At 47.5% G+C, this 15,524-nt stretch overlaps 2 protein-coding genes across 4 annotated transcripts in view; one reads left to right on the forward strand and one right to left on the reverse strand.

Annotated features, from left to right (window-relative positions):
• LOC127545847 (zinc finger protein 420-like) overlaps positions 1-15,524 on the reverse strand; it is a 330,731-nt gene that overhangs the window by 126,032 nt on the left and 189,175 nt on the right. The gene's annotated exons all lie outside the window — the stretch shown is intronic.
• On the forward strand, positions 532-15,011 carry LOC127545857 (zinc finger protein 345-like). Of its 2 annotated transcripts, XR_007949844.1 has the most exons (6): positions 533-2,384; positions 2,693-3,025; positions 3,338-3,433; positions 7,248-7,422; positions 7,740-9,337; positions 13,383-15,011. XR_007949844.1 is itself a non-coding variant. In XM_051973353.1 (5 exons), the coding sequence occupies exons 2-5, from the start codon at positions 2,740-2,742 to the stop codon at positions 9,274-9,276; spliced, it is 2,094 nt and encodes a 697-aa protein (XP_051829313.1). In that variant the 5' UTR covers positions 532-2,384; positions 2,693-2,739; the 3' UTR covers positions 9,277-12,883. The 2 variants fall into 2 exon arrangements, 1 of the variants encoding a protein (XP_051829313.1); XM_051973353.1 differs by lacking the exon at positions 13,383-15,011 and having other exon boundaries at positions 532-2,384; positions 7,740-12,883.

Below are 15,524 nucleotides of genomic sequence, written 5' to 3' on the forward strand. Positions count from 1 at the left end.
AACTTTGCTGTTTCTGTCAAAGGTCCAGGCTCCCAAGTTCCCAAACCCACAGCTCTCCCTCCCTCCCTGGAACTCCCAAGTCTAGTTGGTTACCAAACTCTATGGCCCTCCCTGCTTACCTCTCTTGCACCCATGCACTTTTCCCTCTACCGCTCTGATTGCACTCCAGCACTCTCCCCCATCCTAATCCCCCAAACTCCTCATTGCTGTCCCTGTTTCCAGTGAAACTCTAGTCTGCTCAGGTCTGCTAAGCTGTGAGAGAGTAGGTGTCTCTGTTTAGCCCCAAGATCCCCAAACAGCCAGATTGGAAAGCCTTATTATCTTCCCCCCCGACCCTGAGTGCGCAGGACTCCTTTTGGTTCCTGAACCTCTGGCAGCTTGGCAAAGTCTTTGGAGCCATCTGCGAAGGGTTGTATGTGAAAATGTAAAAACCAAATGCATGGGAGTGCAATATAGCTATATAACCAAATGCATGGGAGTGCAATATATGTATATACACGTACATACATGACATTTTAGTTTCCTGATGAAAAGAAATAGAATTTCTCTACCATACTGGCCTTCTGACTCAAGATAGTGCAAAGATCCGGGTTCAAGGATCTATATGAAGTTGGTGCCTGAGAATCTGGAATAAGCACGAGCCTTATTGCTGTCAAGTCTGAAACCAATGACCAAGTCACAGAGGTTACCACAACCGCAGTGAATCCTAAGAAATACAAACGGAAAAATACGGCCAATGGTGGTTATAAGCAGGAAGCCTTCTTTATTAGTGTTATTATTTTATGATTCCATGCCGCTCCTCCTCTGATACTAAGGAGACCTCAGTGTGGCTGAAGCCCCTGACTCACTGCAGGGTTTCATGGCTGGTACGGGGTACCACAGGTACTGACCTGAGCTCAGGGACCCCCTGGGGCTGGTAGAAGCAGTTCTGGGATTTTGCTGCAGCCAGGTTCATCCAGAGGGTTATTATGCTGAGCTCTGGAAAAAAGAGGGGTGGTCCCGGTGTAGGGATCCTAAGCAGTGACACCCCCCCCCAAAGCACGCACACGCTATAGACAAGCTTGGCCCCGACCCCCGCTGGGGAGGGAGATGAATAAGGAGCAAAGCTGGGCGGAGGGGGGGGATGGGAGAAGGAGGGGGGGATACGTGCTCAGGTGGGGCTGAGCTAGGAGGCTCCATGCCTTAAGCCCCCTAGTGTGCGGAGGAACTTCAGCCATTTCCTTCAGCAGGGGAGCACGATTAGGATGGAAGTTTGGGGACATGCGCAACATTGGGGACCGCGGGGGCCCCATAGTGCCAGGAGTCAGGAAGGCTGGTCTCCGGGGCTCAGACGCTTCCCCACCGTGTGAGCCCCAGTTTCCGCATCCGTAAGACAGAGTCCGGAGAAGGGAATGGCCAACCCCGCCAGTGTCTCCACCAAGAATGCCCCAATGGCGTCGCTGAGTCAGACGACAAGCTCCCCCTCTTGGGCATCCTTAGGAAACTGCTCTCCAGTCCTACAAGCAGCACCTCGGAGAGCGCTTAACCCACGGCTCCCCGCAAAGAAGGCCTTCCTGGACAAGCTCCCCTCCTGCTCCTGGAACATTCCCCGCCAATGGGCTGCAAGCAGATTCTGCCCAATCTGCCAGAAAACGCTCCCAGGAGAGCCCGGAGACAGAGGCTTTAGGGAAGGGCCCTTGGTCTCCAGATCTTTCTCATGATCGGAGCAGCCTCTTCCTCCAGGGCCTTCTTTTTATCAGGCTTAATACCAGACTGGACGCTCAAGAAGGGGCCGCCCCAACACAGGAACCGAGGGCCGGGGATGATGTATGGGTCAAAGAAAGGTTTATCAGTGGGGGAGGGGCTGGGCCACGTGGCCAGGAGACGGTCATCTGCTCATGTGGGACAAGAAAAAATGATCCAGCTTTTCCTGTAATGGAGTCGCCCGTGCGGGGCGGGGCTTGGTCACCACACCAGGGATGCAGGGCTTCTTTGTAGCTTCTTCTGAGGAAGCAAGGGAACTTAGAATCTGCAGGTCACGGCTCTGTATGATGGGGACTGGCGTAGGCTTGCTGGGCAGCAGGGAGGGTCCAGGGGACACGGATGGAGCTTGTGCTCAGTCCTCTCCCTTGGCTGGGGGTGCGAAGGGGTCCGGGATAAGCTCAGGTCCAGAGCTCAGCAGTTCGGGCTCTTCTGAACCGCTGAACCTCCTGACTACATTTCCCAGAAAGCTTTACGAGCGCGGCTGCCAACCTCCCGGTGCGGTTCCGGGACTACAAAACCTCCGTCCCCCCCCACTAACGTAACTTCCGCTCCTCTGTCCTAGGCGCAGGCTCGTGGCCGCCTCAGCTCCGTTCCTTCAGCCTCCACCGTGCTCGGCGTCTGAGGGTCACGTCTGGGGCCGGGTGAGCGAGTGCTCGGGGCCGCGAGGCCTGAGCAGCCGGAGGCCGAGATCCTCCCGGGAGTGGGGGGGGGAGGGGAAGCGAACGCGCTGATTGGTTAACTAGGAAGGGGTGTGAAGCTAGTAAACCAATCAGCGATGCAGCCGCTCTTATGACTTTCTCAGGGTGGGGGTCCGGAGTTCCGGGTATGCGTGCGCAAATTTTTCCCCTCTCGCCTCCTGGGGAGCAGTCCCTAAGGTCTAGCTTGGGGGCGTGGCTTCCTAGAGGCCCACCCCTATATACACGTGCTCACGTTTTTCTTTCCTCTTCAGCTCCGCCCCCTGAGACTCAGTCCTCCCTGTCCCTAGAGGAGCGAGGAATGGCCCCCGGCCCTGAGGTGAGCGAGCCTGCCTGCAGGGGGCGCCGTGGCGTGGGGGGGCATTCCTCCTCCTCCCTTCCCCTCCCCTCGGGCACCACGTGCTCTCATGGTAGCCCGAGCCCACGGCCCCTGTCAGCGCGCCTGTGCTTGGGCTTGCAGGGCTCCGTGACCTTCCAGGATGTGGCCGTGACCTTCACAGCGGAGGAGTGGGGGCGCCTGGCCGCCCCCCAGAGGGAGCTGTACCGGGAGGTGATGCTGGAGAACTTCGGGCACCTGGCCAGTCTGGGTGAGGGGGGCGGCGCCCTAGAGGTCTGCGGGCGGGTGGGGGCGGGGCTTCATCCTCCTGCTCCCCTTTCCCACACCTCACAGGCTTCTAAGTGAAGTTCCCGCCGGTGAGAGTCAGGATCCTCCCTCCTCCCTTCCCTACCCACCTGCCCCTGGGTGGGGTTTCCCCGAGGCTGCCCCTCCCCCTCCAGGTAGCTGACCCTGTCTGGCCCCAGTGCGCCAGGGGACCCTCCTCCCGCCCCCGGGCATTTCCTAGGGTGGAGGGGCTCGGGAGGGAGGTTAAAAATCAACCCCAGATCCTTCCAATGCACAGGCCTGGCCGTTTCCAAGCCCGCCGTTATCTGCCTGTTGGAGAGAGGAGAAGCTCCTTGGAAGTCAGGACAGGATGTCCCCTGGAGACCGTGCGCAGGTGAGCCTTTGTCAGGGGGAAATGCTCTCCTGGAGGCCGCCAGGGACCCCGGAACCTCCTCCTCCTCCCTCTGGTCTCAGGGACGGCTGTGCTCCCCTCTTCCTCAGGGACGGCTGTGCTCCCCTCTTCCTCAGGGACAGCTGTGCTCCCCTCTTCCTCAGGGACAGCTGTGCTCCCCTCTTCCTCAGGGACAGCTGTGCTCCCCTCTTTCTCAGAGAAAGCTGTGCTCCCCCCTCCCTGTGCTGCAACAGTCAAGCCCCATGAAGGTGCAGCCACTGGTGTGGGTGTGCCCACCAGGCAGTGCCAGGACCCGGGCACCTGTGTGAGCAAGTGTGCCCACCAGGCAGGTGCCAGAACTCAGGTACGTGTGTGAGTGTGCCCACCAGGCAGGTGCCAGGACCCGGGCACCCGTGTGAGCGAGTGTGCCCACTGGGCAGGTGCCAGGACCCGGGCACCCGTGTGAGCGAGTGTGCCCACCGGGCAGTGCCAGGACCTGGGCACCTGTGTGAGTGTGCCCACCGGGCAGTGCCAGGGCTCGGGCACCCGTGTGAGCGAGTGTGCCCACAGGGCAGGTGCCAGGGCTTGGGCACCCATGTGAGTGAGTGTGCCTATTGGGCAGGTGCCAGGACTCAGGCACGTGTATGAGTGTGCCCACCGGGCAGGTGCCAGGACTCGGGCACCCATGAGAGTGAGTGTGCCCACCGGGCAGTGCCAGGACTCGGGCAGCCCTGGCTCCATCCTCAGGTACCCACGTGCAGCACTTTGCCATCTTTTGGCAAGTGCTTAATGTTTTTAGAGGGATTTTATAACCTCTCCTGGTTACGGGCTTATGGAGTCCCAAGGCAAGGACAGACTCTCAGCTCGGCGGCTCTGGTCACCGTGGGTTCTGCTTGTGGCCAGAGAGTTGTGGGTGAGAAGAGGCTGGAAAAGGAGAGGGACAGGCGTGGACGTGGGCCGGTCTCTCAGACTCCCCTGGGCCCGCAGGGCCAGAGCCGGGACTATTTTAGGTGATTTTTACTTTCACATAAAGGTGGAAGAGAACAAACTTGAATGTATTCAGCCGCTTCAGAGGATTCCTCACCCACCCTAACTGGGGCAGAAGTGTCTTGTGAGCCTGAGGAGAAGCTCTGTCAGTGGAGGAGGGAGCAGAAGGCTGGCTCACTGTGGGGGTGCTAAGCCCCCAGGAGAAGAGTCATTAGTGAGGCAGTCTGGGCAGCACTGGGAGGTGGGGCTTGGGGTCCCCGAGGAGCATCTCCTTCCCATGGAACTAGAGGGTTAAAATCCAGCCTCAGACCTTTTCTTTTTTCCTTCATCCCTCGGCAGAGGCCTTGCAGGGGGATAATTGGGCCCTCCTGGCGGGCACTCCAAGTTGTTCTGCAGAGTAGCTGCATCTTTCCAGTCCTAATTTCGAACATTTCCTTTTCACATGATTGTGGATAGCCTGGGTCTCTTGACCCAGAGCTACCCATTTGTTTCCTTATGCTGTTCATCAATAGGAGAATAGCTCTTATTCTTATAAATTTGAATACTCATTAGAGTTGATGTTTGTAAAGATTCTAACAATAACTAATATTGATTTAGTTGTGTGCCAAACACTTATATTATCATCTGATTTGGTCTGGGAAGCAGGTGCTTCTATTACCTACTTTACAAAGGAGAAAACTGAGTCAAATTGGTCAATGGCTAGGCCAGGGTCACCTAACTAGGCAGTGTCTGAGGTCAGATTTGAACTCGGCTCCTCTTGATTCCAGCTTAGTGCTCGATTGCCCATATCTGCTACCTGTGCCTGTGTATTATGTATCTTGGAGACTAACCTTTATCAGGGAAACTTGCAACAGAGTTCTCCCCTCTGGACTGCTGTCCTTTGCACCTCAGCTTCATTGGATCTATTTGTCTGCAGACCCCTTTAAATTTTACAGGACCACAATGATCGATTTTATGTTCTGTGATCCTTGCTGTCCCTTGTTGGGCCATGAACTTTTTAGATCTAAATATACGGTTTTTTCCAAGTTCTTCTAATGCGTCTGTGATGGGACAGTGTTTTGTTCACCTGCATCTTGGCAGCTCCTTTTGGCCCTCACTCGGTGAAATGTTGATCAGATCTGGTTTCTTCCTCCTGCTGTCCAGTTTCCCCAGCAGCCAGCATTTCTTCACAAGATGGGATATTCTGCTGATCTAATCCAGAATACTACATAATTTGCTTTTATATATTGGGTACCACTTCCACTGATTGATCTTGTTACCACGTCTTGTCACTTCTGCCTTTTCAGCATTTGTCATCTGTTCACCTCACACCTCGACTTCTGTAGTTGCTGCTGGTGGGCTGGAGGGCTCTGCCTACCTCCTCTCTCCCTGCTGCAATTCATGCTCCATCCATCTGCCATTCCTTATCAACTCCAAGATCAAATGTCAAACCCTGCCCCTCAAGGGAAGGAGAGATGGGAGAGGAGTGTGAGGGATGCTGGAGTCTAGTGGAGATGTTTTTCCAAAGTATTGGGAGATGTGGTCTTGTTTAAGGAAGGAGCCAGAGGCTTCCAGATGGGCCAAGTTTGTAGAAATGACTAAAGCTTGCTCCCTTGGCCCCTGCTGGGCAGGAGAGTACCCATTACCTGGGCATTCACAAAACATTTCCTTTGTGATCCTCATGCTGTGGGCCAGAAGACAGGACTGTAGGACATATTCTGAAGCTAGTGGAAGCCCAGGGTAGTCCTTAAAGCTTGGGGGTCACCTTGGAAAGAGATTTCTATCACTGTCCCCCAGTACTGATGCTGTCTGTGATTTGTGCCCAGGCCTTGGACACAGGGCAGGGGCTTGATGAGATTTGATGATCCATCTGGGAGAGACTGCAGACCTGTTGGAGAACAGCTTGAAGACCAGAGACCATTTTGACGGTTAAGAGAAAGGGAGAAATGTCAGGAATTGCACATGTCCCTGTGGGAGCCATTGACAAGGGCAATGGGCTAGGGCCAGCTGATTCTTCCACCTTGTCTCCTCCTGATTGGGAATAGGCCAGGGAAGGATGTAATTGTGTTGGGCAAAAGCCTTTGGTTGCAGGGCCTGCTCTTAAGGAAGGCATTGTCTGGGTACTCGTCTCCTTCTACCTGAGAGAAGGCTCAGCATTTTTTCCTCCTTATTGGAATTGAACTTTCTCCAGAATTTCCTATTTGAGCATCCTTCATCTGTCCTGAATTGACAAGCTCTACTTGGTCATGGTTGGGCCCTAATTGGTAAAGAGCATCTCCTCCCAGATGATCCTCTTGGGGAGTGAAGGATAAATAGCCACCTTTGTAAGTAGATCTACCCCACTGGGGACTCAGCTGAATAACTGAGCTACCCAATTCCCTTTTCTTTCCTCCTTTCCTTCCTTCTTTCCTCCTGTCCTTCCTTCCTCTCTCTCCCTTCTTCCCTCTTTTTTCTCCTTCCCTCTATCCTTTTCTCCTTCTCTCCTTCTAGCCCTAAGATTGAACAGGACTTATTGTTGGAATTCAAATTCTTGGACCAAGTCGCAAGGGGCTCCTCTGTAGTTTCCATTCTTTGATCCCAGCTCTGCATTTCATAGGAGCAAAGAAAACACTGCTTTGTGGAAAGAGGCATGAACTCTAGTGAGAAATGCATGGAGCTTATAGTCCAAATTACAGTTCCCTTGCTCAGCCTTGACATTGGCATTGCCATTGTGATCTTTGGCAAGTCAACAGATCTTTCTAAATTTCACCATTTGGCAAAGGACTACGAGTTTGAAAGCTTCGGAGGAATTCCAAAGGACTGGGCAAATATGTTATGTCTCTGATATAATTGACGCATTTTATTCTTTCAGACCTGGAGGTGGTATCCAAAATCAAGGAGCCAGCTCCAAAGATTGCCCTTTTTGTGGAGGGATCATCCTGGGAAACCCTCACAAAGGACCTTCACTGTGTCTTCAAGTTGGGAGACACCACAGAATGTGATGCCCAGTTAAAGAGAAATCAAAGAAATATGGAAAAACATTCGAGGTAAGTAAAACCATCTTATAGAAAAGTACTGTTAAAGTAAGAGGCCATGAAAGTAATAGATGTGATAGAAGCTTCCATCAGTCCTTTTTCCACAAGGGAGAATCTCTATAGGAAAGACCTGTGTGATACCTAGATAAAAGAGTCTAAAATTAAAATACTCATTGAAGTTATTGTCTAAGTTAGAATAAATGTGAAGTGCTTCAGCAGTAATTTAGGTCCTGTTGGTTATCAAAAGATACATATTTGAGAGAAATCTTACCAATGTCATTAACAGGAAAGCTTTTTAACCACAGTTCATTTATTACTTCCCATCACAGAATTCACACTGGAGAGAAGCCCCGTAAATGTAACGAATGTGGGAAGCCCTTTCGTCAACGCTCACAACTTATCGAACATATGCGAATTCATACTGGAGAAAAACCTTATGAATGTAAGATATGTGGGAAGGCCTTCAGACGGACCACAGGACTTATTCAACATCAGACAACTCATACTGGAGAGAGACCTTATGAATGTAATGAATGTGGGAAGGCTTTTACCCGAGTCACAGATCTTACTCGACATCAAAGGATCCATACTGGAGAAAAACCTTATGAGTGCAAGGAATGTGGGAAGGCCTTCACCCAGATCATAGACCTTACTCGACATCAGAGAATTCACACTGGAGAAAAACCTTATGAATGTTTTGAGTGTGGGAAGGCCTACCATGGGAGCTCACAACTTACTCGACATCAGAGGATTCACACTGGAGAAAAACCTTATGAATGCAATGAATGTGGAAAAGCTTTTAGCCAGAAATCACAACTTACAGTACATCAGAGAATTCATACTGGAGAGAAGCCTTATGAATGCAAAGAGTGTGGGAAAGCCTTCAGCCAGAGCTCACAGCTCACTCTACACCAGAGAATTCACACTGGGGAGAAGCCTTATGAATGCAAAGAGTGTGGGAAAGCCTTCAGTCAGAGCTCACAGCTCACTCTGCATCAGAGTGTTCACACTGGAGTGAAACCTTATGAATGTAATGAATGTGGGAAGGCCTTCAGTTGTTTCACAATACTTACTGAACACCAGAGAATCCATACTGGAGAGAGGCCTTATAAATGTAATGATTGTGGGAAAGCTTTCAGCCAGAGCTCACAACTTACTTTGCATCACAGAATCCATACCGGAGAGAAGCCTTATGAATGTAATGAATGTGGAAAGGCCTTTAGTCGCTTCACAATTCTTACTCAACACCAGAGAATTCACACAGGAGAAAAGCCCTATGAATGTAACGAATGTGGTAAGTCCTTCAGCTGGAGTACAGGACTTAGTCGGCATAAGGCAATTCATAATGGAGACAAACCGTACGAATGTAAAGAGTGTGGGAAAGCCTTCCATGAGAGCTCACAACTTATTCGACATCAGAGAATTCATACTGGAGAGAAACCATATGAATGTTTTGAATGTGGCAAGGCCTTTAGTCGGTTCACAATACTTACTCAACACCAGAGAATTCATACTGGAGAGAAACCTTATGAATGTTTTGAATGTGGAAAATCTTTTAGCAGAAGCTCCCAGCTTACTCTGCACCAGAGGACTCACACTGGAGAGAAACCTTATGAATGTTTTGAATGTGGCAAAGCTTTCAGCCAGAGTTCACAACTGACTCTACATCAGAGAATTCATACTGGGGAGAAACCTTATGAATGTAATGACTGTGGGAAGGCCTTCCGTGATAGTTCACAACTTTCTCGACATCAGAGAATTCATGATGGAAGGAAATCCTATGAATGTAAACAGTGTGGGAAGGCCTTCTGCCAGAGAATAGAACTTAACATGCACCAGACAGTTCACATTAGAGAGAAATCTTAGATCTGTTAAAAAAAAAAAAAAAAAGTGAAAAGGCCAGAAAATAGAACTTATTTGCTTTCAGGTAATTCATACTAGAGTATAGCCTTTGATGGGTAAAGCCTTTTAAAGATAATGTGAGAAAGGTTTTATCTAGACTATACCTTGATATTTACAAAATTCAGTCTAGTAGGAAAAATTATAAATTCCTAATTTTTTAGTAGCTGTTATAAAATTTTTTCTCTCTCAAGTTCCCAACTACCTCTTTTTCTCTGTTCCCATACTAATTTCACTGAGAAAGTTATAGTTATCATTTTTTTTTTTAGTCCAGTCCTTTGATTAGTATTTTCCCCCCATTCTCATTTTTTAAATATATTTTTGGATGGTTTTTATTTTTACATCATTGTAATTTCCTCCTCTTTCTTTCTGGATCAAACCTGTCTTTGTGAACAAAAGAAAAACAATTATGCAAATAGGGACCATATACAACAGCGCACAAGCTATTTTGAGATAGTTCATGAGCTTTGAGCTGCAGGAGAGAAGTTCTGTTTTGTGATCTCTTCTGGATCTTCATTGGCTTTTTCATTTCTCAAAGCACACCTTCCTTTTCAGGATCTTTTCATTTCTATTGTTTTCATCCTTGTGTTACAGAATTATTTTCATCTTGCTTCTTTTGCTCTGCATAAATTCATACCAATCTTCCAATATTTCCCTGACTGCCTCATAATTAATCTATACTACACAATAATATTCCATTATAATTACATTAACCATGGTAAATTGGGCCAATCCCAATTGGGCTTTTTCACTTTACTCTTCAAATATCCTCAGAATCATTCTCTATTTTCTCCTGGTCATAGAGGATTCCTTACAAATAAAAAATTCCCTGCCTCCACACAACACCCTGGACCACATTCTAGAGTTATCTCTTATACTCCTTCGATCTGTCTTCCAGTGGTTCCTTCCAAGCTGCTTACACACGGTCAGATATCATCAGTGCTTATTTGACCCACTTCCCTCTTGTTTCTAAGCCCCTAAGGTAGTCATCAGTAACCCCCTGCCCAACATAATGGCCTTTGATCAATTCTTATTCCCTCTTTTCCCTCTGAATTATTCATCTGTTTTCACTGCCTTGTACTTTTCAACTCTCTACTTCAACTTTAAAAACATTCTGCTGGGTCTTTTCTGTCTTTTCTCTGATTTTGTTCTTTTCTCGATTCCTTAAATTGAACAATCCCCGGGGTTCTGCCTTTGGCCCACCTTTTCTTTCCCCTGTACTCCTCCTGTTAACAGTCTCATTCAGCTGTGCTAGGTTGACTAAAAAATAAAAGACAAATTGGCCAGGAAAGATCCCTAGAATGCTTTTCATTTGTTTACCAGTTTTTCAGTTACTTGGTACCCACATTCCTTTTATGGTAAATGCATTTACTTTGTAACAGGTATCTATTAAGCCCTTACTGTATGCCAGGCACTGTGCTAGACTCAGGGACACAAAGATTAAATTGATAAATCCCTAGCCTCTAGGAACTTACAGTCTACTGGGGGAAACACTATAGAAAATCTGTACAATGTAAATACAGAACAGTGTCCAGGGATTGGCAGCCCCTTTGCGGGGGGTGGATATGAGGAGTTGTTCATGGATAAGGTGGTACTAGGAACTTTGACTTTCAGCAAGGATTTTGAGAGGCTGAGCAGAGGAAAGATCACATTTTAGGTTTTAGGGTTCAGCCGTTGCAAAGGCAGAGGGGCAGGATGGAGTGTCTTGTGGGAGGAACAGCAAGGCCAGATGGGCTGGACAAAATGGGTGCAGTGGGATACTGTATAACATGACAGGAAAGGCAGAGGAGGGCAAGTTGTGAAGTGTGGAGCCTGTGTTTGGTTCTAGAGGCAATAGGGATCCTTTGAAGCTTGTTCAGCAGGAAAGTGGTGTGATGGCAGTGGTCTGATGAATGACCCAGCTAAGAAGGTGGCCATTTGAGTGCAAGGAAAGACACCATCTGAAACAAAGGAAGAATTAACCTTATTTGGCAACTCATTACTTGGGGGATAGCCAGAGACTAAGGAAAATCCTGATGCTTTGAACAAGACCGGCCTAGGAGATTGGAACAATGCTCTTGACACGATGAGATTTTGGAAGAGGCTGGGGTTTGGCAGAAGGAACAACAGTTCATTTTTGGAAATGATGCACTGGGGATGCCCCTAACCAGGGGATGGCTGTAGAACTGAAGCAAGGGAAGGTAGCAGGCTGGGCTGATGTCTGGAAACTGTTCCCATCTGTCACTGGCACCACATTCAATATCGTGTTTCCCAATGGGAGGATACCTGCTTATTTTCTCTTGTTTTCTGGCTCAGCAGCATTTATCTAAAGGAATATAGAAAATATTGGAACCTTAGATTCAGTAGACCAGCACAGAGAAGCCCACTCCCTGGAGCCTCCTTAGCAGGGAGAAACATGTTTGGGTTAAACAAGAGGCGAACCAAGGTTCTAAAAAGCCAATGTAGTGACCTGGAAGAGGGAGTGAGGGTCTGATCCCTTGAAGTCGGGACTGGCCATAGGCAAGGCTTGGCTGTGGAGTCACTTTGTGGGGAGGAAATGTGTATTCTTCATGCTAATGAAAGAAGGGAGGGAAATGGCACCTCTAATTCTGGGAGAAGGGTGAAGGGTGATCTGGGCTATCTTTGGTGGCGTGAGCTTACTCCCTAGCGGTGGCAGCTGGAGCTGTTGGGTGTACCCCTCTGTGATCTCAATAGTCAGGATGGAGGGAATGGCAAGGCTTGAATTAACTCAGGTGATCTTTTAAATCCAATACTGCCCCCACTTTGTTCTGTCTACTGCCTCCAGGGCTATTCTTCCAATCTCCCATGCTCTCCAATCTCTAAGGTCCTTTTCACTCTCTTCCCTTTTTTTTTCTTTGCACACAATCATTCACACACACTCTCACACAGTTTCTCTGACTTGTCAATTTTATCTCATATGACTTTTCATATCTTTGTTGTTTCCACTGCTGCCTCCTTAGGAGATGTCTTCATTGGGACTGACATGATGCTGCCTCATAGTTTTTCCTAGTCCATTTTTCTCTGAATTTTTTCACATTTAGTATTACTTATAATGTAATATTCCATTACACTTATATACCATAATTTAAATAGCTGTATTTCCTAATTAACGAATATGTTTCTAGTTCTTAGATACTACAAAAGCATCGTGAATTTCTTGTATACATGATACCTTTTCCTCTACCCATGACCTCTTTGGTGTAAAAGGTTATGTAGAGTTCAGTGATTTTTTTAGTATACTTCCAAATTGTTTTTGAGAATAGTTGAAACACTTCACAGCTCCATGAACAGATTTTTATAGAGACTGTTTTTAACATTTGCGATTTTTGTCTTTTGGCATTTTTTTCAAATCTGATGTGTGTGAGCTGAAATTTTAGAATTCACAAGAGTTCCCAGCAAAAGCTGGATCATCACTTGTCAGATATGTTGTAGGGAGTATTTTTATTCAGATGTGGGTTAGAATACATGGTTTGAGTTTCCTTTCCATACCAAATCTTTTAAAGTGTTTTGTAAGTCTCAGCACACTTGCTACATACCAGTTTAATAGAAGTAAAGTTTTATTTCTGAAATTCAATTTGCATTTCTTTGATTACTGGATAATTTGACATTTTTTTCAGGTGCTTGTTGCTAACTTGGGCAGCATACAAATGCCCATTTGTACTCTGAAGAAGCGGGTCTTGCTTCTAGAATTTTCATATAATTTCCTTACATAATTTACTTTTTATGAGACCTAGAGAGAGGAAGCAGCTGCCCCCAGCATTTCTGAAAGACCCTTTGAATCTATAGTCAGGCAGGGCTTTGGCTCCTGTTTGTGACAAAGGTAAAAGTGATTGAGGTTTTCTGTGGTCCTCCAGCCCGATAATAAGCCATCTTTGGGCAATAGACGCTGTAAATACTGGAGTCCTTCAGGGGTGCAAGAGAGGAAAAGCAGAATGTGAAAAAGGGCTACATCCCTCCAGAGAAAGAGTCTTGGGAGATACTGTCTCATAATGATCGTCATCTTCTGTCTAGCGCAGACTTTTCACACTGGGTCCACCCTTGATCCAGAAAACTCTGTATCCTTTCTCTTTCAGGCAGTACCAACCATCCTTCCACTCTGTCTGAAGGGAAACCAGAAGCCATGAACCCCGGTTTCCTTCCTCTGCTGCCAAGGTAACCTTCATGGGACACTTGCCTGATGGAGAGGTCCACCCTTTCTAAGCCTTTGCTTCCTAATTACCACGTGCCTAACAATTCAGAGTCGTGAGCATTTATTACCACCTGCTATGTGATACCCACTGGGCAGAAAGAGAAAGACAAAAGTCCCAGTTCTCCAGGAGGAAACTCGGGCTAAGGGCTCCCATGCCCAAAGAAAGCAGCCGAGGGAAGTGCCCAAGGCTCTCTGCATGAAAGAACCTTCCTTTCTTGTGAGGGAGGACAGCCAGGGAAAGAATCTGGAGCTGGGAACCGTGGGAAAGGTGCCCTGAAGAGACAAGCATCTGTGAGAGGAAATGTGTGGGTGTAAGCACATACATGTGTGTCCGAGATATATACAAAATAAGGCAATTATGGGCTGGGAGCATGGGAGAAATTGGAGCTTGGAAGAAGCCAGGGCTTCTAAGACGCTGGGGGTGTGGGGGTACGCCGGCCATGGGCATAGAGATAGAAGAAATGCTGCTGGGGAGACCAGAGACCAATTTGGCTCCAAGGTCCGTTAAGGATAGGAAGCATTATGAAACTGGGAGAGGGCACATGTGAAGTTCTGCATTCCAGGTGCCCAAGAGAAGCAGGAGTGTGCACATGGCGTCCAGAACCTCTTCTCAGAACACCCATGGGCGTCCCTTCCAAGAGAGGATTACGGGGATGCTCGAGGCAGAGGGAACCATTAGACAGGGCTGTGGGTGGCCAGGGAGTAGAAGGAAGCAGGTGGACAGGAGAGGTGTAAATAGAGAAAAGGGGGTATCCAAATAGGTTTGTGAGATGGAAGAGTCGAGTTAGGGAGGGCTCCAAGGCTGCAGAGCTGGGTGACCAGAAGGATCCTTGATAGTCCAGTTATCCCTGCCATCTTGACTTTGTCCACTGAGCTTTGATAGCTCATGGGTCAGCATAAGAAATTAAATAAGAAACTAAAGTGGAGTTTTGCAGAAGCTACAGAAGTGCACACAAAGGCTGGCAGACAACACAGAATGTGTTTAGAAAATCAGAAAGGCATAAAATAGATGTATAGTATTGTGTAGCATTGATATATTTTAATACTATTATTCAGATTTTTCTGAAGGGAGGGCCAAAAAATTTTATGGGGATTTTCTGGATCATCAGGGCATAGCACCCCAATCCCCGTGATGTGGAAAGGATTATTGTAATAGGGAAAGGGAGAGACAATCATCAAATATGTTGAATTTGAGATGTCTACTGGCTTTCCAATTGGCAATAAGTGATGTGGAATTAGAGTTCTAAGGAAAGAATAGGGTGCTTTTGATGGAGATGAGAATTAAATCCATGATAGGTGATGAAAACAATTTTCAAGAGAAAAAATTAGAGCTTTGTAAAAAATAAAAACCTAAAATAAAATAACAAAAGTTGGCAATAAAAATCTAGAAAAATGCTCAGATAACCTAAGTCCCAGAACAGAACACAGACTTTAAAATATTTTGATTATGATCTTGTTCATTGTACATTTTGTATATAGATCCGAAGTCCACTTCATTGGGGGGAGGGGGGGGCATGGTCCCTTTAACAAAGTGCCATTGATTCAGAGTTCTGCTTCAGTAGGTTTTTTCTTGCAGATTAGACAATTTTGAAAATATTCCCACTGTAAAGACTGTGGGAAGGCCTTCAGCCTGAAAAGCCAACTTACCCAAACATAAGAGACTTCATAGTAGAGAGAAACCTTATGTATGTAATGAACGTGGGAAGTCACTGCATCAAAGTTCACAACTGTGTGTGTTACAGGATTCATGGGGAGAAAGAAAAATGATGAATCGGGGATGTGGGGAGGCCTTCCATGGGGGGACCCAACTCCACATCAAAGAAATTGCACAGGAGAAAACCCCCATGGTACATTCACACTGGAGAAAAGCCTTATGAACATCTCCAATGTGAGAATGCTTTTGTAGAAATCTCAGACCTTAGCAACAGGAAGTTCCTAGTGGAGGGAAACCTAATGAGTGTGAAAGGTCTTCCCGGAGAATTCAGAATTAGAGAACTGATGAAATCTCATGAATACATTTAATGTA

This window comes from Antechinus flavipes, chromosome 1 (assembly GCF_016432865.1).
Source record: "Antechinus flavipes isolate AdamAnt ecotype Samford, QLD, Australia chromosome 1, AdamAnt_v2, whole genome shotgun sequence".
Classification (NCBI taxonomy): domain Eukaryota; kingdom Metazoa; phylum Chordata; class Mammalia; order Dasyuromorphia; family Dasyuridae; genus Antechinus; species Antechinus flavipes.